This window comes from Taudactylus pleione, unplaced genomic scaffold (assembly GCF_031769625.1).
Source record: "Taudactylus pleione unplaced genomic scaffold, aTauple2 ptg000041l, whole genome shotgun sequence".
NCBI classification, from domain to species: Eukaryota; Metazoa; Chordata; class Amphibia; order Anura; family Myobatrachidae; genus Taudactylus; species Taudactylus pleione.
The window spans coordinates 13,019,870-13,045,870 of record NW_028284443.1 but is presented as its reverse complement, the minus strand read 5'-3'; the positions used below and the strand labels follow the sequence as shown (position 1 = coordinate 13,045,870).

The window sequence follows — 26,001 nt, the reverse complement described above, 5'->3', positions numbered from 1 at the left end:
ACTGAAAAAAATGAAGGTATCATACATTTTCCTGACCCACTTTTTTGTTACCTTTTGCATATTTAATGGAAAAGCTTTTGTTGTTGAACATATGGCTCCAATAAAGCTAAAGTTATCTTGTTCAACACCACTGAGAGGTATGTCATCCCTATGCCAAAATGAAGAACTGTCCCTGTAACAAAGGGACCCTCCCCCCCATTCTTCTTGCAACATGAAAAATGTAAAGGTGTCTGCAATTTGTCCTTTCTATTATAACAGTTGCTATGTTTAAGAACTTTCAGAAGTATCCAGCTTTGACTTGGATTGTATTACATACTGGCTGCATTAATTTGGATCAGCACTGGTAAGCATGATTCTTTTTTTTTTTGGGGGGGGGGTGTTGGCTGTTTTTGGATTACTTTGACTTGTTTGGAACATTTTTCTCATTGCACCTTTACTCATATTGTGATCGGGTCAGTTTTCCAATTGGGTGGCTCATATCTGGTCACATAACGTTTCTGTGGCTTATGTCACCAAGAGGCAGTCTGCATAGACCAGTGATTTTCAACCTATTTCAACACGAGGCACACTACGCAAGATTTCAAAATTGCCAAGGCACACCATCCGGCGATGCAGCGTGCATGACCCATGAAAAAACACACAACATTGGCCTCCACAGGAATAAAACACACAACATTGGCCTCCACAGGAATAAAAGTCACATACCTTGGCCCCCACAGAAAAAAATTACATTGTCCTTGAAAGGAATAAAATGCATACATTGGCCCCCACAGAAACAAAAAATTAAAACCCCCACATTGCTCCTCTTAGGAAAAAACAATCAATAAGCCCCACAGAATAAATCTAAAGCACTTTCACACAAATAAAAGAAAACATTGTCTGACCTCACAGAAAATAGAATCCACATACCTGTTAGTGCAGAGCGATAAGCAGCTTGAGAGCGTGCAAGCATGCAGGCGGGCAGAAGAGCAGACTGTCTGTCCTGCGGAGCAGGCAAGGTGGGCAGGTGAGTCAGTGGCTGGGCTGGCTTGCGGATTGGGTATGGCGGGCTGAAAATGCAGAGCGTGTGACCTGTGATGTCACGCCGCCGCATCCATGCAGGTCACAGCCGGGCGCGCCTGAGTCTCCCAGAGGAGCTCAGCGGCAGCGCTGCCCGGTTCACAGACCTGCAATGTGACTGGTGGCCCTGACCGCCATTCCTGACAGCGCTGCGGCACACCTCACAACTGGCCAGCGGTTGATATCGCTGGTGTAGACCTTCCTGTTTTATCTTAGTTGTGGCATTTAGTTCTGTTGTGCTTGAACATTAACTCTTGGAAGTGATGTATGTTTATGGTGGTCAGAATGTGATTACTGTCTTCAGTGGCCTTCAATGTGATCACTTGCTCCAGACATAGCAATGAGGGTAGAAACATTTAGGAGCACTTCTAGAACCTTGTTACTTATCACTTATAGAACTCACCCAGCTGTAATTGTTGACAGGCTTGTAGGGTAGGTGTAGATGGAATTGGAATTACCCACAGTTTGGAGTGTTCGGAGTGTTTGTACACTTGTTAATTTCACTTATGTCATCATTGTACATTTGCTTGGCAATAACTAAGCATATTGCTGGTGATAAGTTAAAGATGCAAGAGGGGTACTACTGTAAGTTGTGCTCCATGAGACTCCTAATTTACATTATTCAATTTGAATATATGTTACACAATGGTAGGTCATATCAATACAAATTCTAAACTGTACATAACAGAGCAAACAACTCCTCTACATAATTAAAATATACATTTGGTTAATTAATTTTTAATATTTTCAGTACCAAGAGAAATATATAAAAATAGTAAGTAGATAAGGGTAGAAGAAAGAAGGTTGTGATAAGAAATAAAACAAAAAAGTTTGAATCATATACTGTACATCATGTATTTAACCTGTGTATAGAATATAGAATTGTCCCTTGTTTTTCATAATGTTCTACTTGATTATATGTGTGAGTAGAGGTTGAACATTAATTATAGCTTGTCTTTGGGTGCTAATAGAAGGGTTCTTGTCCTTATGTTATGGCCTAAATGACATATGAACCTTTATTTCTATCACAATAGCCACTTGCCCTGCATCTGTCTATTCATGTATTCACATGGATACTTTTATTACATTGTATACCATTAACTTGCAGCATATTAGTAACATGTGTATCACCTTGTTCTTAGACCTTTCAATCCTTTCCTCTGTGCAAACAGATGTTTCTAATGTGAGCAGATAACAGATTCTCCAGCAATAATGTGTTTAAATTAAAATCTGCTATTAATCAGCCCCTCTACGCTGAGTTTGGTACACATATATGTTGTGGGTATACTGAATGTCTCACATTCATCTACAAAACTTGTATATCCACATTTGAAGCAAGTATTGCAGTGTGATTATTGGAACTAAAATTGAGGTCTATATAATGCACAATTACAAATCAATACTGTTGACTTTAGTGTAACTTGGGATATGCATAATATTGTTATTAATGTGGAAAGGTGTGTGATAAAGTAAAGCTGGGTACACACTGACAGATTTATTGGCCGATCAATTTATCGGCCAATGTATCTGTTGCCCATCGGACAGTGTGTACCCGCGATATGTCGGTGAATGTCGTCGTTTACCGACATATCACATTGGCACAGCCAATGGACAGATATGTCTGCAGACCGCCTGTACACACACAGCGGCAGTCGCGAGGAGGAGGGAGCGGGCCATGTCCCCGTCCACCGGGACACGCCCCCTGGTCACCGGGACCTGCTGGCAGGCATAGATGATGGTGGTTCAGGGTGTACAAACAACCATCATCTGCAGATCACTCGATCTGCAGATATATCTGTATAGTGTGTACCCACCTTTAGTCAAATGCTGTGTTGGTCCGGTCCAAGATTTTTGTACAGTACATAGAGATTACATGCGTACAAAGCCTACGGTAGTATGGAACACTGCTGCAGGAAACAATGCTTCTGGTTTTGTAAAAAGAATTAGGTATATTGCACTATGTCACAGGGAATATGAAAATGATAGTTCTTCTCTTTTATACAGGTTATTGTAGAGAATATTCTGAATGGGTCTGCCATCAAACAGGCTTTGGGTTCGTTGAGGCTGTGCGTCCCTGTTGGAGTTGTGCACTCGTAAATTGTCTTTTTTTTTGTCTACAATAATAGTTTCAACAAGTAGCACCTCCCATTATATATATTCAGGGTGTGCAGTCTAGGGTCCTTTTCATATATTCTTTTAGAATGTAAGCTCTTTTACGACCAGGGCTCTTTACTCTCTTGTGCTTCTCCCTACTTTAGTTTCATCTACTTCTTACTCACCACTAGGGCACCTAACACTTTGTTGCTTATCTTCTGTTGCTTATCTGGGTGTTATGGTCACTAATGTAGCAATATATATTACCCATGTCCTGGTCCTGTATTGTATTGTTCTGTAAGTCGCTTGTCTACAACTTGTTTATGTACTTTGTAAGGCGCTGCGGAACATTTGTGGTGCCATATAAATAAATTATGATAATAATAATATACTCTAATCAGTGTGCTCCTTTGCACACCTGAAGGCATGAGACACCTTCAGCCTGGGCTAACACCCATCCCCTATTGGTTTTAAGCAGGGAGTCTGGCATTGTGATTGCACATTAGTAAAAGGCACAATTTAGCTAAGTCCTACAAATTTATATACTGCAGTGCAGCTTTGGGTTGATTTTTGGGCCATGGGTCCCCTGGATTGCTTTGGTTGGGCTGCTTCAGGGCATCACATTATAACACTCTTTTCATTTTTTGCACTTTTTAACACTTCTATTGTTTGTTTATTATTATATATCTATTTTCACATCTCTATTCTTCTATATGCAGCAGTAGCTGCTTTTATCTATCCAATTTTACACTTCACTTTTCTTATTAGAGTGGTGCCCTGGGGTGGCTCAGCTTGGCTGGTTTGGGGGTGTCCTGCACTCTGGATTTGAACCTCAGTATGTTAGGAAACTACCCATAGAGGTTACCGTGAAGTGGTGTGTAGACCCATAACCTTGGCCATGATTATGCTAAAACCTCTATTTATTGCTAAATATTATTGCAAAATACATTGTATATAATTAGTAATTTGGAGTTGTGCACTTGTAAATTGTATTTTTTTGTCTACAATAATACCTCATATATTAAGTTTATTGGGGAGCTGGGCTTCAGCTCAGTAGTCTACAGTTATGGGCTCAAAACATTTTTTGTAGTTTGTAAATTATGTTAAATCATTCTCCCAAGTTCCCAATTGAGTATGACATAATGTGATTGGTGTTTGGGTTTTCTGACAGTTAATAAACCCGTAAGCCTGGTTAAGTTGTCTGCTGTGTGGACTTACCGCCATCGCACACCGCTAACACCTATCAACACCACATGTTCTGCCAATACAAAGTAGGTTTGATGGAAATTAAATAGCTGTCTAGCTGGGAAGTTCAATAAATATGAATTAGTGCTAGTTCTGCTAATCTAGAAGGGACATCTGTCACCTATGCATGGTGATAGCGGCCATTTTGTGGGCTGACCGAGTATTTATGAGAAGGCAGCCTAATAATCACTGGGAACCACATCCTAATGAATATATGGTTGTAAAGTGCCTCAGTAATGTCACTAGCTCCTAGTGAATTACCATGAATATTCTTTCAGCCCAGACAATGGTACAACAGTCTCCACTGTGTTTAGGTGACAGTTGCATTTAAATTGGTTCTATTTCAGTGCCTTGTATTTATATAGTTTGTCTTCTATGCTTATATATAATTAAACCAGGTGTTGATATAAAGTATATTAGACTGGTAAAGACATAAGTAATAAAGTAATAGTATCTTGAATTCTCCTACTGCTGCGTATTTAAAAATGACAATCACTGGAAAAACCTGTACATGTCAGGTCTTCTCAGAAGTTATTCTGGGGAATAGTAGCAATGAAGAGTGTAGTGTTTCATAGGTACTTTATTTTTCAGGAGTACAGTTGCTATTACTGCCTTTAGGAATATGTAATTAAAGTAGAAATAGTTCCATCATAAAAATCACATGAGAAAGATATAATATTTCTGCACAATCTCATTTCAAATAATTATACAGATAAATCCCATATAAAATATTGCCAAAAAAGATTCATCTCTTTATTAATCAGTTTTATGACCATCAATCAAACAAAAGATTCCTTACAAAAATGTCCTATTTTTCAAATTAAACATATTAGTCAAATTATAATTTAAGCAGATACATTAATCATTTCAACGGAATTAATTTTATAGCATGTTTTTGAGAGAACATTCATTTTCTTGATTCCTGTGAGCTTACATTTGCTGTGAGCTTAACAAGGCATTTTTTTTTCTTCTGTGAATTAAAGGAAATATATATATAAAATAAATATATTTTCCATGGAATCTGGAAACTTTTTCGAGAAACCCCTCCCAGATTACCAGGTGGGTTCATAAAAAGTACATATACATGTTTATTTGGAGTTGCAACTATTTTAAAGTGAGAATTGTTTGCGGAAATCAGAGCCTATTGTTCTTACTTCAAGTACAGCAAGTGCATTATTCAGCTGCTTAAAATACATTTTAGAAAGTAGTAATTTACTAATGCTGGCCATACACGCTACAATTATCGGGACGATCCACCCGATATCGGCGGATCGCCGAGATAAATGTAGCAATGGGGCGGGGCGACCGAGGGTTAAATATTGCTCGGTCGGGCATGTTGGATTGTCCAGCATGCCCGTCCGATGCGATATTACCCGGTAAACTGTCAGCCGCATCGGGCAGTGTATGCCCATTCAGCCGACAGACTGACATTTCCTGTGTTCGTTCCTACGGAAGGAACAGGGAAATGTCTCCTCCCCCGGGGGCGGAGCGCGGATGTCGGGCTATACACTGTGAGATTTCTCTCACAGTGTATGCCGCGGACATCTGCGGCTGGCAGCCTGCCAGATAAAATGTCTGTCGGTCTGACAGACATTTTATCTGGCAGTGTATGCCCAGCATAAGGCACATCATTTAGTAAACGTTTTGATCTTTGCTTGAAACTGCAAAAAACATTGCTTAAAATTATTTGCAATTATAAAAACATTACATAGAATCCATAAACATTGATTAGTTCCTGAATTTCATTAATCTGAATGTACAAATGAACTTACTTTGTCATGATGAATGAGGAAATTGTTTAGTTACAGTAAAAGATCATGGTTATACTGAGCAATGACTTTTCTACAAATAACTATGCCACCCAGTAAAATGCAGTTTGCTTTTGTAATTATGTACAGTAAGTACAAACTTTACTTACTTGAAATTCAGAAATGAATATATGCCAGTTTTTTGCCTCTGTGTTGTCTGGAATTAGCGTCTCTCCATATAGTGAACTTGTCCCCACTTGTTGGCAATGGAAGGAGTACTCTGCTGGTGCTGAGCCATAAGTTGTACTGAACGAAGCATTTCTCAGAACATCTTGGTTGGGAATTATTAGGACAGATTGTAGCTTGAACCAGTTTCTTGCAGAGCCAGTATAGAACATATTAGTCATAATAAATCTAAAGAGTAAAAAAGGGAATATTATGTGATGTAAACTGTATTGCTGGAAAGTTAAGTTCTTAGATTTGCTTAAATATTATAGTAATTTATACGTTATAACCTAAAGATGTAGAAATACTTTTACTTTTTATTAGGGATGTGCAGGCTCGGTTTTACTCAGATTTACTCGGTTCTTATCTCCACTTTACCGCAAGTTCGGATTTATTATATTGGCTATCCAAAACACATGATAGGCGATAGCCAATAAAATGCCGTTTTGAGATCCGAGTAAATCCGAGCCTGCACATCCCTACTTTTTATGCCTACAGTACTCATGTTTAAGTTCACAGGTGTATCTACTCACTGCACACAATATATTTTTGGAACCCGAATGTTTTGTACTTGGTGGAAAGAGTCATATTGTGGGTCCTTAAACCACACAAAAGTCCATATTCACAGACCACAAACAGGGTGTGCCTTAATCAAATGTGCCATGATCAAATTTAGGCATGGTTGAATGGATTTAGGCATTGTTTGGCAGATAATAAAGTGGCTCTTTTTGTCCGTACATTGCACCTATAATTGCTGGGATGTTTTAGGTCTAGATTTATTATTCTGTTACTATAGCCATGCTCTGCCAGACATGGCAGCAGCCAAATGAGTGATGTACTGGTTATCTTCCAATTGACTCTGATGCCACTCAAAGAGAAAAGCACAGTATACTGCCACAGCCTATGTTAGAAGGTTAGATCATGAATGCATTGTAATATATTCTCAGCTGCTTGACTGGCCAGCCATAGGTTTTTCTATTTGCTGGGTTGTGTGAAAACTCATAATGTGGTGTGATGCTTTATGTACAGTCTCTTTTTGACACCAATGGTTCATTGCAAGATTTTTAAAAATGTTATGTTTGTTTTTAAAAACCTACCTTAGTTCAAGGCTGCTTAATCCATATCCAGGAGAAGAATATAATAATGACAAGCTAAAAAAAAATAAACATTAATGTTATTGTATATTAACAAGCTCAGACAGAATTACAGATTTTTGATGTAAGGACATTTTCAACTATACTGCCAACTGGTATTTAGACAAATACAACAAGGTTTTTATCCCAACAGGACCTATCTCGTTTTCACATTCAAGTACTCTCCATTATAATCAAGGAATTCAGACTTCATTTGTGGTTGTATAATCTTAATACATCTTGCATAGTGACACCCCTGAAAATATCCAGATTGGACTACTATAACCTCCTCCTATCTGGCCTCCCCAACTCCCATCTCTCTACTTTCCAGTCTGTCCTCACTGCTGCTGCTTGACTCATCTTTCTCTCCAAACGCTCTGTATCTGCCTCCCCCCTCTTACAAGCCCTCCACTGGCTCCCCTTCAGAACCCAATTCAAGGTTCTCACACTTGCTTACAAAGCTCTAACCCATTCCTCTCCCATTTACATCTCTGACTTCATCTCCCTTCACTCTCCTGTCCGCCCTCTTCATTCAACAAATGCATGCCGCCTATCCTGCCAACTGATTACCTCCTCCCACTCCCGCCTCCAAGACTTTGCCCATGCTGCTCCCCACCTTTGGAACTCTCTCCCTCTCTCCATCAGACTCTCCACCTCTCTACAATTCTTCAAACAGGCTCTCAAGACTCACTACTTCATCAATGCGTTCCAGCTCTCATCCTAACTTTCTGCTACATGCTCTCTCCTCCCTCTCTTCCTCATCTGGATCATGCCTGTATGTCTGCCCCTCCCCTTGAGAATGTAAGCTCTTGCGAGCAGGGCCCTCTACCCTCTTGTGCTTCTCCTTACTTTATTCTCATCTACTTCTTGCCCACCACTAGGACACCTAACACTTGGTTGCTTATGCTCTGTTGCTTATTTGGGTGTTATGGCCACCAATGTATCAATGTATATTATCCATGTCCTTGTCCTGCATTGTATTGTACTGTAAGTCACTTTTTTGGTAATGTACTTTGTAAGGTGCTGCGGAACGCTTGTTGCGCCATATAAATAAACGATAATAATAAGAATAAAATATGTGCTAACCATCAATATATACCCTTTATAACAATTCTTCCCAAGAAAAGTCTATGATCATAAGGCCTATTTCATGAGGTGAGGCTTAGGTCGGAGGTATACAGCATCTAAGGGGACATGATGTAGAGTATTTCAATATGAGGTTTGAGATATATGAATGGGGTGTTGTTCTCGGGTTTTTAAGTGATGGAAAGCAGTGGCAAATTTTACCTAGAGGCCGCAGGCCCCTCTCCAGTAAAATCCACCACTACCCTGTGAGCCCCCAGTCCCCTACTACATACAGCGGTGGTTCCTGCCTTCAGTGGCTGCTATAATAAAAAACAGCAGAAGTGGCTTCCCATTGAAAGTGCTTTTTGCTAAACACACTTTCTCTTTCATCCACTAGGGGACACTGGAGGTGTTTACTCTGGGTATAGAGGCGTGGATAGCTGGAGCTGGCACTTTAAAATTTAGAAGTGTGAAGCTCCTCCCCCTCTATGCCCCACCAGCCCCCAGTTTAGAAAATGTGCCGTCGGAGCTGGTCACAATCTGCTGTGCTCCAGCAAGTCACAATTTATTTATTTTATTTTACACTATTATTTATTTTTTGTTTTATTATTTGAAAACACCTTTTACATTATTTTTCTAGTACCCTTCGCCACCTCTATAAAGATGGGGTCCAGGTTACTGGCACCCTGTTAACCTCCTGGGTTACAGGAAGGAGTGTGTAGTGCTTCACCAAAAGCATCTGACAGCTCCTTAATGCTGCACACACACACAGCACAGACTGCCTCCAGGAAGCAGGGAGGAGAAGTGCTGTTCAGAAGAGCCATCCAGAGGGGAGCGCAGTGAGTACAGATCACTTGCACTTTCCCCGACTCCTGCCCCGCCGCTATAAGCGCTACTCAATGATTATGCTTCTCCCCGCTGGTGAGCGCGGCTAGCGGCTCCTTCTCAGTGGGGCTAGCGCAGGAGGGAGGTGATAACTGCAGCGTGGTGGCCATTTTACAGTCCCTCGGACTTGAGGAGAAAGGGGGCGGAGCCTAATAGCGCGGGCTCCCTGGTCTAATTAACGCGGCAGTGGCTGTTACAGCAGCGGCTGTGTTTAACCTGTTATTTGCCTGCATCTCTCCACTACTGGTAGTGTGCAGGCACAGGCTGAAGGCTGATTCTCTTGTCTGCATCCCTGGCAAGAGGCTGTGAGTAACACTGGGGTGTCAGTGCAGGGAATCTAATCTGTGGGAGGGGGTACCTCTTCCTCTGTGTCCCAACCAGCCATCTGTTTTATTTCAAATCACTGCTGTGTCTATTGTGTCTGGGTGACTGTTGTTTATCCATGTCAAACAAAACAAAAGCGGCTCAAAAGATGTTTGTCTGTTCTAAATGTAACCACAAACTATCTAAGCCGCATGCCACTGGGTCCACGTTATGTGATGCTTGTATAACAATTGATCCACCGATGGCTATTCCTGACTCAGTTGCTCCGCCATGGGCCGCTGACATGGTAGGAGTTATGTCAGACTTAACGTCAGAGTTAGCTGAGGCACGTAAGTCTCAAACCTCCCTGGGAGGCGGGGCTAACCAAGTCTCTAGGCACCTTGGTACCGGTTATGGGCACTGCGGCATCCGCACCCTCCACTTCCTACCAGAGACCGAAGCGTACTCTGACGACTGTTCTCCAGTCAGAGGAGTCGGAGGAAGAATTCCTTACTATGGAGGATACCGAAGAAGGGGAATTGGCGGTTGCATTACAGGACGATACCCCTCAGGAGTTAGAGTCCACCTCTCCCGGGGTGGAATCTTTAATTTTGGTGGTCAGAAAGACTCTCTATTTACCTGAGGATATAATTCCTTCATCACAGGAGTTTGAATTATTTAACGAACAACCAAAGAGCTCTGCAGTTTTTACGTTCTCGCAGCAACTTCAGCAACAGCTCTCTGTAGCTTGGAAACAGCCGGATAAGAGGTTCCACATTCCGCGCCGGTTTTCATCTAGTTACCCTTTTCCTTCATCCATGATGGAAAAGTGGGAAACCCCTCCTCCAGTAGATGCGTCTGTCTCCCATCTCTCAAAGAAAACAACACTCCCAGTACTGGGAGCTACAGTTCTAAAAGATCCGTCGGATCGTAAGTTGGAGGACAACGCTAAGATCTATTATACAGCAGCGGGTGCTCAACTCAGGCCCACACTTGTTACCACTTGGGTTAACAAGGCTGTGGTTTCCTGTGCCGATCAATTGATTACAGGATTGGACTCAGGTAATTCCAGAGCAGAGTTACGTCTACTAGCAGAACACATCCGTGAATCTGCAGTTTACATGGGAGAAGCTTCAAAGGATATCAGTCAGATTAGTGCTCGCATATCTGCTTCGGCGATTTCGGCCCGCAGAGCCCTCTGGGTACGCACTTGGCAAGCGGATGCAGAATCCAAGCGTGCGGTGGAAAGTCTACCATTCACTGGCGACATGCTGTTCAGGCCGGAATTAGACAAATGGATATCCCAAGCCACAGGGGGTAAGTCTTCCTTCCTCCCGTCAGCTACACCGGCTCCCAGAAGAATTTACACGGGACCTTCATTTAATTCCTTTCGGGCACCACATTCCTTTCGTGGTAGGACCAGAGGTGTGCCCACGCAACCAAGAGGTGGCAGAGGTAGAGGTCGTCCACACACGGTTGCTCGTAGACCAGAGCCTAAACCAGCTGAGAAACAAGTGGCATGACGGTCTTCCGTCCCACCTGGGACCATCTGCAGTGGGAGGCCGCCTGCAAAGATTTCAACAAGTTTGGAACCAGACTTCTACAGAACCATGGATCCGAAGACTAATTACCCTGGGGTACTGAATAGATTTCGAGACCTCCCCTCCACCTCGGTTCTTCACTACAAGTCTGCCAATACAGGCAGAAAGAGCCAAAGTTCTACAGGAGGCTATCCAGTCTCTAGTAGTATCTTCTGTGATAGTTCCAGTTCCGGAACTTCAATGCGGTATGGGGTTTTACTCAAACCTGTTTGTAGTACCCAAGCCGGATGGCTCGGTCAGGCCCATCTTAAACCTAAAGTCTTTGAACCGGTATCTGAAGATGTATCGTTTCAAGATGGAGTCTCTAAAGTCAGTAATAGCGAGCTTGGAACCAGGGGAGTTCCTATTATCCCTGGATATCAAGGACGCATATCTCCAAGTTCCCATTTGGGAACCACACCTGGCTTTTCTGCGTTTTGCCATTTTGAAGGATCATTATCAATTTCGGGCATTGCCGTTCGGGTTATCCTCGGCTCCCCGCATCTTCACCAAACTCATGTCAGTCATGATCGCTCTCCTTTGGTCATCAGGAGTAAACATAATACCTTATTTAGATGATCTGTTACTCAAGGCTCCATCAGTGCCTCTTCTATCAGATCATGCCTTACTGACATATCACATTCTAATCCAACATGGTTGGATAATCAACTTCAAGAAGTCGAATCTCAATCCGTCCCAGAAACTTTTATTTCTGGGCATGATATTGGATACAAAATCTCAGAGGATTTTTCTTCCAACAGACAAGGCCAAGGATATCCGACTGTTAGTTCAGCTGGTCCTCAAAACAAAGACTGTGTCAATGCTTCTTTGTCTGCGTCTCTTGGGGAAAATGGTAGCTGCTTTCGACGCACTACAGCTCGGCCGGTTCCACTCCAGGGTGTTTCAGCTGGACCTGTTAGAACAGGGGTCAGGGTCTCATCTGTTCCTACATCGACAGATCCATCTGAGCCCGGTTACCAGAGTAGCCCTTCTTTGGTGGACACAATCCAGCAATCTGTTAGTGGGAAAACGGTTCAGAATGTGGGACTGGATCATCATAACCATTGATGCCAGCCTTCGAGGTTGGGGCGCAGTAGTCCTCGATTATCACTTTCAGGGTCGATGGTCCCCTCTAGAACAGAAGTGGCCCATAAATGTGTTGGAACTCAGAGCGATTTACAATGCTCTGATAGAGGCAACAGAGTTGCTAAAGGCTCGTCCGGTAAGAGTTCAGTCCGACAACGCGACGGCTGTCACTTACATCAATCACCAAGGAGGGACTCGGAGTCGCATGGCTATGCGAGAGGTAACTCGGATCCTCCAGTGGGCCGAGAATCAGTCAATAATCCTGTCAGCGGTATTCATTCCGGGTGTGGACAACTGGGAAGCAGATTACCTAAATCGACAGGATGTCCATCCCGGGGAATGGAAGCTTCATCCAGACGTGTTCAACGCGCTGATACGTCGATGGGGATGTCTTCAGGTGGATCTCATGGCATCACGATTGAATCGTCAGCTTCCAGTATACGTGTCAAGAACTCGAGATCTGCAGGCGGAAGCAGTAGACGCTCTGACAAGTCCGTGGACCTACGACTTCGTTTATCTTTTCCCTCCGATTCCACTTCTTCCTCGTCTTCTAAAAAGAATAAAACAGGAGTCAGCCTCGGTAATTCTCGTGGCCCCGAACTGGCCTCGGAGAAGTTGGTTCTCGGACCTTCGGTCCCTATTATCAGATGATCCATGGCCCCTTCATCTGCGCCCGGATCTTCTACAGCAGGGCCCTTTCATACACCCCAACTTAGCGCAGCTATGTTTAACGGGGTGGCTCTTGAAACCGATATCCTAAGACGTAGAGGTATCCAGATGTGGTTATTCCCACCATGCTACGTGCCAGGAAGCCAGTTTTGGCTTTGCATTATCATCGCATCTGGCGTGCTTATATCTCATGGTGTTCCAGTCGGGATCTTCCATCTAGGACCTTTCGCTTATCCCGGTTTCTGCTTTTCCTTCAGATGGGTCTGGACTCTGGCCTTCGTCTGGGAACCTTAAAGGTGCAGGTTTCTGCCCTTTCCATTTTCTTTCAAAGAAAATTGTCCCTCATTCCTGAGGTGCAGACGTTTCTTCAAGGAGTCTTGCGCGAGCAACCTCCTTTTGTACATCCAATTGATCCAAGGGATCTTAATCTAGTTCTTCTGTTCCTTCAGTCGCCCATGTTTGAACCTTTGGAGTAGGTTGATCTTAAGTACCTATCTTGGAAGACGGTAATTCTGCTGGCTCTCGCTTCGGCTCGTAGGGTTTCGGAATTGGGGGCTCTTTCCTATAAACCACCTTACCTAGTGTTTCATGTGGATAGAGCAGAACTCCGGACGATAGCCGCCTTCCTTCCTAAGGTCGTGTCGGATTTCCATATGAATCAGCCTATTGTGGTACCATCGTTGGTGGAGGACTCTGGTTCTTCTACCTTGGATGTGGTTGGGGCTCTCCGCATCTATGTTGACAGGACTGCTTCCCTTCGTAAGTCGGAGTCGCTTTTTGTCCTCTATGATGCGTTTCGGAGGGGTTGGCCAGCGTCTATTCATCAAGCTTATGTTAGTGCTAACCGTCGGCCTCTTTCATCAATTTCACCTTATTCCACACGTTCTGTGGGTGCGTCATGGGCGGCCGGTAGAGGAGCATCTACGTCACAATTGTGTCGTGTGGCCACTTGGTCTTCAGTTCACACATTTGTCAAGTTTTACAAATTTCTTCGGCGTCCCGTTTTTGCCGCCTTGTTCTGCAGGCGCCACAGAGCACTCCCGCCCGTGGGGATAACTTTGGGACGTCCCCAGCGTAAGCACCTCCAGTGTCCCCTAATGGATGAAAGAGAAAATGGGATTTTGGTACCTACCAGTAAATCCTTTTCTCTGATTCCACAGGGGACACTGGACGCCCACCTCTGTGCTCTATGCCTGCCTGTTCGGTTTTGTTCTGTATGCTGTATGATTCAGTTATTGTGTGTTCTTCTCTCCTTTTCACTCCGCTTGTTCTCCACATCCTCTCGGTCTTCATTTTCTAAACAGAGGGCTGGTGGGGAATAGAGGAGGAGGAGCTTCACACTTCTAAATTTTAAAGTGCCAGCTCCAGCTATCCACGCCTCTATGCCCAGCGTAAGCACCTCCAGTGTCCCCTGTGGAATCAGAGAAAAGGATTTACCGGTAGGTACCAAAATCCCATTTTAACATGGCAGTCCCAAGGGGAGGAGTTATCCTTTCTTGGGACTGCCATTAGCAGACAGAGCGCATGCAATGGGAAGCCTCTTCTACTTTTATTATAGTAACCCTATTCGGCTTCTAGGGGCTGCAGCTGATGCAGTCCCTAGCTACTGCTATTTTTACTGCGCATGCGCTATTCTTGATTGTGGGGTTTTACCCCATTCTTTTTTCACGCATGCACAATGAATAGGGGTCAGACCACGTCTGAGGCAAAAGGATGCTGTAGCCCAGGTACCCTCTCCACAGAAGGAAGGAAAGAACCACCGCTGATAGTAAGTACTTTGAATAGGATCGTGGAATATATGAGGATTTACAGAATGCTGCAGCAGGTGTGGAGAGCAAGAGAGGCATATCAATCGCTCAGACTTGCGCCATTTAGGATGGATTGAAACCGGTATAGTTAGATGAAGGGAATGTCAGTTATAAAAAGGTTGCAGAAGACAAGGCGGGAGATAATGTGGGAATATAAAAGGGCTTTAGCTACATTTTGTCTATAAAAAGAATATTCTAGCATTGTTTAAAAGGCTGACTATAACTAGAAATTTACTTACTTTTACTAAAAGTTTTATACAACATAGACATTCAGGAGGTACTTACATGGTGTTGATAGCAGAACATTCAGATAAACTAGTGTTTGCCTTTTGGGCTTCAAATGTTAAATTCGTCAGATCAATCTGTGAACTATTAACTGTGATTAGAATTTGTTTTGCATAAATCAAGATACAGGTGGCTGATCCATTAGCAGTGACATTTAGTGGTGCATACGGAACTGTTGTAGCAGTATTTAGGAGCTCACGTCCCTGTTTCTGGACCATGTCAAAACTCTTCACAACCTGAAAGAAATTTGTGGGGGGGAAATCAAATTAGTGTAATTTTCATAAAAATTTTTTGCCAAGTACCCCAGTTTCATTGCATTATTTTTTTTATTCCATTCCCTGAAGAAAGCCCTAATGGCCTGAAATGCATTGGATACAGCAGGTCTATCACCCTCCTGCCAGAGAATACCTAACAATTTACAATTGATACTTAGGAATAAATTTAGTAAAGTGAGAATTTTTAGAAGTGAGTTTTAGAAGTGATGTTGCCCATAGCAACCAATCAGATTCTACTTAACATTTAACTAGCACATTCTAGATGATAATAACTAGAATCTGATTGGTTGCTATGGGCAACATCACCTTTTAAAACTCACTTCTAAAAACTCTCACTTTAATAAATGTACTTAGAGCTTTGTAAGACTCTGCTGCAGTACCCTGCTCTGTGGGCTATGCCCAGGTTTTGAACATTTTATATCAACCCACTGCCTACTGGGAGTCTCCTGCCAGGGGACCACTATACTGACTACACTGCACACAATTACCAACAAATAGACGGGGCTCCACAGTACATGCAAACATGGCAATGATGGTTTTGGTCACCACATCCTCAATGAACAAAGGCAAAAAGCGCAGGAGATCCAAATGAAATAAAGTCCCCTGTGAGACCCGAATACAGATCTTGCATCATTTGCGGGATATCATCCAGAAATCTCTACAGTAATATCTCACTGTAGATAGTCACACACCACAGAAGTTCACTATTAACTTGACTACAATAATAGCTGGACTCAACAGAAAAATCCTTAGCATGTGTGTCTGCACACTCAAAGACTTATCCTTCACAGAGGGTTGTCCACAGAACTGCTGTAAGATATCTTCGGATATGGCCACCAACATCCCATTGATTAACTTAACCTGGTGACACGTGATACAATCTTATATGTTGCATAGTGTTTGTTTTTTATATTATATGGTTATACGGCATATTACAGCCAGTTAATACATTGTTATTTTATATATTGATGCACATTTACCATATACTGTAGCTAAAATATATCTACATCTGCACAAAGAATATGAGTCAGCACTCCTTTTCACTCCTGGGCCCACCTAGTGTCCACACACACTCAAAGCAGCTGGGAGCTCTTACCTAGATATATTGACCTCTTATTAAATTCTTTAATTAATCCCTAATCATTATAGGTTCCCCATTCAAGGCAAGCCGAATTAGCTCAGATTATTGATTTCTTAAATATTATTTTTTATAAAACAATAGTGTATCTGCCAAATAACACACTACTTGCAATTTTCAGCTGAAGGAAATCCAAATTAATGCCAGTTTATATCCCCCAATATATATGGTGTCTGCTCTTACAGAATATACTGATGCTCAATAGTGATGTCAGTCAGGCAGATCTGTACAAAATATGCTATGATGAGTGTTACTGTCCAGTGCACAAGGCTTAGTAGGTGACACACTTTATGCCCCTTTGGACCTGTATCCAACTTCAGGAGTACCTGGACGTGCCCAGCTATCTGCTGCCGGACTCCTCTTTTGTAATATAATATTATGTGCACTTTGGGAGGGGTGGGAGCAGTGGAGACCAGCCAATGGCTCAGAACTGACCTGGTACAGCACTGCAAACATGTGCTCTCAGCTCCCAGAGTTCCACTTGTCTCTCCCTCTACTGCCGGGTCTGTGACTCCATACTTTAAATGAAGGTGCATTTCCTCACAGTGTGACCTCCAACCCAGCTGTACTACTATGCATGCGCTGCCTATCCGTGCTTTTCCCATCTCCATTCTCCATTGAGATTGGACATGCTCCTGAGCATTTCACTACAATGAAAGCTAATTGTGCTAGATCTAGGGGCCTGATTCAGAGCCGGACGCTCTTTGAGAGCGCTCACTCGCTCTTTGAGGGCGCAGAAGGGGACCATCGACCCACTTGCGAGCGCTGTGCACTCGTGAGCGGGTCTGAATCAGGCCCTAGGAACACCATTATGATTGCTAACAGTGTACAGGAGAAGAAGGGATACAAAGTCCAATTCACAGGAGGACAGTGTGTTGTGTACAAAAAAAGAGGGACTATAATTGCAAAGACAACGCAGTGCCAACAACTGTACATCCTAGACATTAAAGACTGTAGTGCAATAGCCACTTCAGATTTTAACCAGTCCATGGACCTGTGGCATAGAATGTGCCACCTAGGGTATGACAAAGTACAGAAACTTCTAGATGGCATGGTGACAGGGATGTCAGTGAACAACCCAGAAAGAACAAAATGTGAAAGTTGTGTGATGGATAAGCAAATATGTCCCTTTTCATAGCCAATGTCCAGAGCTAACACATCATTGGAACTATTGCACACAAACGTGTGGACCAATGGAGGTAGAGTCACTGAGCAGTAAATAGTACTTCATGATGCTTATACGTCACTCCCATAGTGCTCTGCGGGACCCGGAAGACGGAGCTCACTCCTGAGCTCCGTCCCCAGCGTCCGCTCCTCGGTACTATGGGAGTGACATCATTACGTCACTCCCATAGTGCCCTGCGGGACCCGGAAGACGGAGGGAGCTCCGTCCTCCGGCTGCCGCCGGGGGTTTGAATAGGAGCCAGGCGCACGCTGGTAACACACTCAGCAGGTGCCCGGCAGATGGAGGGTGCAGGGGGTGCGACCACACCCCCTGCACCCTCCGTAGTTACTACTACTGCCCCCGTCGCCCCCAAGCTACCCAGCGCCTCCAAGCCATCGCGGGGGCTGCGGGGGTAAGTAGTTACGCCACTGCAATTTACAATCAACTGTGGAAGAGAACTGCTGTAAAACTTATCCTTAAATACCTAAAGGGTACAAGCTCAAGTTTTTAAAAAAATGGAAGTTTGCATGTGACAACAAAGGTGAAATTGATTTACAGTACTTCCAGCACCAAACATCATGGCTGGTCTAAGCACATTGCCATAAGACACCATTCTATAATAGAGCTAGTAGATGGTAAATGGATTAGTGTGAAATATGTGACAAGTGAGGAGAACCTTGCTGATATGTTGACCAAATGTCTGATGTCACATGTACTAAAATCTTTTTTGCAAAAATGTGGACTGTAATGTTTTTTAAATGTTAACATGTCTTACATTGTTAGTTCTAGATTTGTATATATATATATATATATATATATATATATATATTGTGTTTCGGTTACAGGTGAGACATCAAAAAATGTGGAATGTTTTGTTGTGTGTAACCAGGGATGGTGTAGATACAGGATGTACCTCCGGGCATTTCACTACATCAGAGACCATTTGCCTACAATAAGTGAAGCTATACCATCACCTCAGAGCAGTATATCCATGTACTGCAACTACCACTGTCACCACTGTTTAGACAGGATATCCATTACCCCTGTATGTACCCTATACACTCCTGGCTACATCTTTATAAGCCTCCTATATACATCAATTATATACCTGCATTAACCCTGTTTTATCCTGCAAACATTTTCTGCTGGATATCTGTTGTGTGGCCTGACCTCCATCACACATCACTGACACCTATCAACATCATAGGTTCTGCCAATACAACTGAAACTCGAACCCAGCATTTAGTCTCTTCTTATACTCTGTATGTCTGTAACATGCCGGTATATTTGTATTTTTGTCCCCAAAATTTGGGACACTCTATAAATGTTCGCTCTGCCTGGAGGAAATGCAGGTATTCTATTGTGGAGTTTCCAAATTCTCGATTTCAAAGCAAAGCAAAATAAGAGCTTACTGCAATATGCTTGCATTGACAAGTATTTTTGAAGTCAAATTGTTTAATTGTACATAACAAATTCAGATGAGTCACATAGTCTTGCTTATTGAAATAGTTTTTAGCCAATAAAAAAAGCCAATAAGAAGCAGCTACTAAAAAGTATTCACCCCAGCCCAGGGCCGGTGCTTCCAATAGGCAGCTTTAGGCAGCTGCCTAAGGGTGCCGGGACCTGACGGGCGACCCGCTGAGGCTGCCTTGGAGAGGGGACATGGTTTTGCCTCTCTCTTGGAAGCCACTCCTGCTGGCTGAGAGACCTGGGAAACCTGTCTACCCCGGCAGCGGGCACCTCTCTACACACGCTTCCAAACCCCCTCCCCTGAGAAGGCATGGGCCTGACACAGAGGTTGATAGTAATTTATGATTATGCTGCAGAATACCCACCGGCTGCGTTACCCGCAATAGTCGTGTTTAGTTGGAGGGGGAGGGGGGGCGCGGGCGCAGGCAGAAGTTTTGCCTAGGGTGCCTAGAAGCCTTGCACCAGCCCTGTACCAGCCACACCGTCATTCCACTCACATGCAGGCATAGAGTATATGCCTATGACAGTACATGTCTCCCCACCAGTGTAATTTGACTTTGGCAGCTGTTACTATGTGAAAGTGGGAAGCAGAGGTGTAACTAGGATATTTGGTGCCCAGGGCAAGATGACAAATTGCCCTCCCCCCCCCTCCCCGCTTCGGCGCGCACGTCAAAAATGGGCATTGCCACCTGCTACCTGACTGTATTTTAGATTAATAAGAATGTGCAATAGCTTCATATACTGTAGTTAGAATTCACAGGCTTTCTCTATAGTAGCAGGTGGCTCAATTGGTAAGATGACCTGCTCGATCCCCCCCCCCTCCCCTATTTACACCACTGGCAGGGAAAAGGTAGGGAACATATAGTCATTGAATAATACTAGTGGCAGTATAATTTCATGTAGTACTACTACAGCTCGATTTAGAGGCAAAGGAGACAAGGGCAAATATCAAGCATTGTACCCATAATTCTATGTAGAATAACTACATGCAGAATATAAAGAACTAGGAAAGTGCACTTGTTTACCCTGATGAAAATGACATAGGGCTCTATTTATTAACATTAATTTTGCTAAAATAAAGTGAAAAGGGGTGTTTCACACCCTTTTCACATTATTTAAGTTTCACATAAATTTACCAAAGGGCAATTAGAGTACAATACATAAAATTCTACTCCAAACCTTAATTATCACACATTTTTAGTAAGCAGATCGCATTTCCCATAATTGTAATGGGAAATGTGATCTGGCCAGATTTACTAAAAATAAATTGTGAAAATATACCGGGGAACCCTGTGATAATAACGCCGCCTGGAGATGGCGTCATCCAGGGTTTCCCCCAGTTCCTCGACTCTTACAGGCAGAGCAGGCGGGGAACTGAGCCCCAGTGATCAGCTGTGTGGTCGAAACAGAACACAAGCCGATCACTGCAAAAAACTAAAAAAAAAATCATACCTGCATTCGGGGTGATTGATGATTCGGTGATGTCCTCTGGGGCTCCGGTCAGCTGGTCTCCCAGCTCCCGCAATGTGTGATCAGCTGAACGAGAACACAGTGCCGGCCGGGAGACCAGCTGACCAGAGGCCCAGAGGACATTGCCAGAGCACCGATCACAGGAGCTAAGTGTAATCTGAGTGGGGGGGTTGTGGTAGCTGGCAGCAGACACAATTTTTCCAAAAAATACAGGGAGAAATGTGTAGATGGGATTCGCAAGGACAGAGCTTTTAAATGCGGATTGTAATAAAATAGAGGCCATAGAGAGAAGTAGCACTGTGCAATTGCCTATAAGTACAGGATAGCAGAACAATACAGAAATGCATGCAGATCAGAAACTGGGTAGTAATGCGATAGTCATATATAAATACCAGAATTAGAAAATCAAAATGTATAAAAATTTAAAATAAAACAAGAATAAGCTATAAAATAATCTGCACAATAATGTAATCCCCCACTACACTATTAAATCCCATTGCATATATCTGTCTCAGTGAATCTCCTCATCATGTCCCTGCACCCTGTGCATGATGCTGCAATTTGTGACAGGGGCAGAGTCATGATGGTGAGATCTCCCAACGAATGCGCGCACCCCAATTAAAAATGCCTATTTGCGGTACTTGCAGCGGAGGTCTGCGAATTGACTGCCATATGCGATGTGAGAGAAGTGCATAAAAAAGTGGGGAAACCATCCTGGAGCCACCAAAACGGATAATTTTGTTAGCAGGACTGTATAAAAGCTGTTTGTTGTCATTAGGAAAGTACTGAAGGTTTCTAAATGGTGTCAAACGGCTAATTTGTGCTTTTTAAAAAAAAATTATAAAGAGCTAACTTTTTCATTTAATCTCAAACGAATTAAATGAAAAATGCAAAAAAAAAGTAGGAAAAAAGGTGATTTTGGAGTACTTTGAGGTAAATATTGTAAAAAAAATTAATACAAAAAATACAGTTTTCAATTAAAAAAAATATTACAATTAAATTTGGGGTGCCTAAACTAACAAAAAAGTTGATTTTGGGGTAATTTAAGGACACTTTTTTACCCCAAAAAATGATATGTGATTATTGGACTAAAAAAGCTAATTGGAAACTCCCAATTGCCTAATTAGTCATTAAGGGGGGGTGTCCAAGGAGTTCAGCACAGTGTCTCAGCATTTTGACCTTAATATAAAACTGTTTCTTTCCATCTCTCACCCTCAGGGAGGTGTGAATGGAAAGATGCGAATTCAGTCTGAATGGTTCAGTGCGAGCTAATTGGATTGCAAAACGAAGTCGCTATGCAAATTCAAACAGAAAATAGCAACTCGCACCTCACGATTTGCCCCTAATTAGATTGACCTAATAGAATCCCTATATGACACTATTGACACTTAGTGTTGCGGCATACAGAAGATATAATAATAATAATAATAATAAAGTACATGTGTGCATAATAAGGTCAAACAAGGGCAACCTTGGCATGTGTGCTGCCTGAGTGCCTTACAGATGTTAAGAAATACTGTTGATGGCAAAAAAGAATCCAATAGCAAATCTAGTCTGGGTAGAATTTTAACTAACACTTACAACCTAACTACTATCTTAATTATATACGCAGACACTTTTTCTTGCTGTGCTAATTTTTTGGGTTTCATAGGGTGGCTGAAGATGAGAGTTTAACTTGACCAAGTGCAGAACTAGCCTCATCAAAAACAACAATAGTTGCCAATATAGTAATAGTGTGTAATTATTATTATTATTATTATTATTATTATTTCACAGTAGGGGTGAGCGGGTTCGGATTTCTGAAATCCGAACCCCCCTGAGCCCCCCCGATCCGAGGCAGATCCGAGTCAGGCTCGACTTTTCCTGCCTGACTCGGATCTGAAATCGAGGCAAAACGTCATCATCCCGCCTTCCGAGTCTGTCGGGTTTTGGTTCCTATATAAGGTACGCGCGTCGGCGCCATTTTCTCACTCGGCTGTGGACAGTGAAGAGGGAGGGTGGGAGTTAGGGCTGGCTGGGCTGTGTAGTGTAGTGTAGTGCAGAGTAGTGTTGTGCTGTGCTGTGCTGCGCTGTGCTGCTGTTGTCCACTACTTCAAAGTCCATAGGGGCTGGCTGTGTTGTGCTGTGCTGCTGTTGTTAATAGGGGCTGTGTCCACTACTTCAAAGACCATAGGGGCTGGCTGGACTGTGTTGTGCAGTCAGTTCTCCATAGGGGCTGTGTCCACTCCAAAGTCCTGTGCAGTGTTCCAGTCCTAAAGGGGTGCTGTAGTGTTGTCCAGGGGGTGCTCTGTCCATCAGGGGTGCTCCCCCCAAGTGCTAAAAAAATAATATTTTTTCTGTGTTTGTGAATTGTGTGCGCAGTAGCCGCACGTGCATCAACAAAGTAGTGCCAAGCGTGCGCCTGTGTCATAAGTAAAGGGCCGGCTGGCTTGACCGTTAAAGGGTGCTGTAACCCCCAAAGTACACTCCAAACCCAAAAAATTTATATTTTCTGTGTTTGTGAATTGTGTGCGCAGTAGCCGCACGTGCATCAACAAAGTAGTGCCAAGCGTGCGCCTGTGTCATAAGTAAAGGGCCGGCTGGCTTGACCGTTAAAGGGTGCTGTAACCCCCAAAGTACACTCCAGTCCAAACCAAAAAAAAAATAATTTTCTGTGTTTGTGAATTGTGTGCGCAGTAGCCGCACGTGCATCAACAAAGTAGTGCCAAGCGTGCGCCTGTGTCATAAGTAAAGGGCCGGCTGGCTTGACCGTTAAAGGGTGCTGTAACCCCCAAAGTACACTCCAGTCCAAACCAAAAAAAAAATTATTTTCTGTATTTGTGAATTGTGTGTGCAGTAGCAGCACGTGCATCAACAAAGTAGTGCCAAGCGTGCGCCTGTGTCATAAGTAAAGGGCCGGCTGGCTTGACCGTTAAAGGGTGCTGTAACCCCCAAAGTACACTCCAGTCCAAACCAAAAAAAAAAATATTTTCTGTGTTTGTGAATTGTGTGCGCAGTAGCCGCACGTGCATCAACAAAGTAGTGCCAAGCGTGCGTCTGTGTCATAAGTAAAGGGCCGACTGGCTTGACCGTTAAAGGGTGCTGTAACCCCCAAAGTACACTCCAGTCCAAACCAAAAAAAAAATTATTTTCTGTGTTTGTGAATTGTGTGCGCAGTAGCCGCACGTGCATCAACAAAGTAGTGCCAAGCGTGCGCCTGTGCCATAAGTAAGGGGCCGGCTGGCTTGACCATTAAAGGGTGCTGTAACCCCCAAAGTACACTCCAGTCCAAACCAAAAAAAAAAATGTTTTCTGTGTTTGTGAATTGTGTGCGCAGTAGCCGCACGTGCATCAACAAAGTAGTGCCAAGCGGGCGCCTGTGTCATAAGTAAAGGGCTGGCTGGCTTGACCGTTAAAGGGTGCTGTAACCCCCAAAGTACACTCCAGTCCAAACCAAAAAAATATATATTTTCTGTGTTTGTGAATTGTGTGCGCAGTAGCCGCACGTGCATCAACAAAGTAGTGCCAAGCGTGCGCCTGTGTCATAAGTAAAGGGCCGGCTGGCTTGACCGTTAAAGGGTGCTGTAACCCCCAAAGTACACTAAAGTCCAAACCAAAAAAAAAATTATTTTCTGTGTTTGTGAATTGAGTGCGCAGTAGCCGCACGTGCATCAACAAAGTAGTGCCAAGCGTGCGTCTGTGTCATAAGTAAAGGGCCGACTGGCTTGACCGTTAAAGGGTGCTGTAACCCCCAAAGTACACTCCAGTCCAAACCAAAAAAAAAATTATTTTCTGTGTTTGTGAATTGTGTGCGCAGTAGCCGCACGTGCATCAACAAAATAGTGCCAAGCGTGCGCCTGTGTAATCAGTAAAGGGCCGGCTGGCTTGACCGTTAAAGGGTGCTGTAACCCCCAAAGTACACTCCAGTCCAAACCAAAAAAATATATATTTTCTGTGTTTGTGAATTGTGTGCGCAGTAGCCGCACGTGCATCAACAAAGTAGTGCCAAGCGTGCGCCTGTGTCATAAGTAAAGGGCCGGCTGGCTTGACCGTTAAAGGGTGCTGTAACCCCCAAAGTACACTCCAGTCCACCAAAAAAATATATATTTTCTGTGTTTGTGAATTGTGTGCGCAGTAGCCGCACGTGTATCAACAAAGTAGTGCCAAGCGTGCGCCTGTGTCATAAGTAAAGGGCCGGCTGGCTTGACCGTTAAAGGGTGCTGTAACCTCGAAAGTACACTCCAAACCAAAAAAATTATTTTCTGTGTTTGTGAATTGTGTGCGCAGTAGCCGCACGTGCATCAACAAAATAGTGCCAAGCGTGCGCCTGTGTAATCAGTAAAGGGCCGGCTGGCTTGACCGTTAAAGGGTGCTGTAACCCCCAAAGTACACTCCAGTCCAAACCAAAAAAATATATATTTTCTGTGTTTGTGAATTGTGTGCGCAGTAGCCGCACGTGCATCAACAAAGTAGTGCCAAGCGTGCGCCTGTGTCATAAGTAAAGGGCCGGCTGGCTTGACCGTTAAAGGGTGCTGTAACCCCCAAAGTACACTCCAGTCCACCAAAAAAATATATATTTTCTTTGTTTGTGAATTGTGTGCGCAGTAGCCGCACGTGTATCAACAAAGTAGTGCCAAGCGTGCGCCTGTGTCATAAGTAAAGGGCCGGCTGGCTTGACCGTTAAAGGGTGCTGTAACCTCGAAAGTACACTCCAAACCAAAAAAATTATTTTCTGTGTTTGTGAATTGTGTGCGCAGTAGCCGCACGTGCATCAACAAAGGAGCAGCGCCAAGCGTGCGCCTGTGTCCCATAAGTAAAGAGCCGGCTGGCTCATTTCTTAAAGGCTGGTGTAACCCACAAAGTGCACTACTCTCCAGCAAAAATAAAAAAATATTTTCTGTGTTTAGCCGCACGTATATATCAAATCGATATAACATAAATGGAGGACCAAACTTTCTCCGATAAAAATAAAATAGAGAAAGATCAAGAACCACTTCCTCCTAGTGCTGAAGCTGCTGCCACTAGTCATGACATAGACGATAACATGCCATCAACGTCGTCTGCCAAGGCCGATACCCAATGTCATAATAGAGGGCACATACAATCCCAGATGACAAAGTTCAGGAAAATGACCTTGAAAAAAACATTTAAATCAGCTGAAGAGAAACGTAAACTTGCCATATGCCATTTACGCCACGGAGTGGCAAGGAACGGCTAAGGTCGATCCCTAGTATGTTCATGACTAGTGGTTCAGCTTCACATGACGATGGAAGCCCTCCTCCCACTAAAAAAATCAAAAGAGTTAAGCTGGCAAAAGCA

At 43.4% G+C, this 26,001-nt stretch overlaps 1 protein-coding gene across 1 annotated transcript in view; it reads right to left on the bottom strand.

Annotated features, from left to right (window-relative positions):
* The window catches only part of LOC148537983 (V-type proton ATPase subunit S1-like), a 116,712-nt gene that overhangs the window by 2,127 nt on the left and 88,584 nt on the right, over nt 1-26,001 (bottom strand). The window contains exons 7-9 of the mRNA XM_088456095.1: nt 15,186-15,421; nt 7,469-7,522; nt 6,317-6,560 (exon numbers count right to left, since the gene is read on the bottom strand). Of these exons, the coding sequence (XP_088312221.1) occupies nt 6,317-6,560; nt 7,469-7,522; nt 15,186-15,421 (534 nt within the window). The remainder of the gene's footprint in view (nt 1-6,316; nt 6,561-7,468; nt 7,523-15,185; nt 15,422-26,001) is intronic.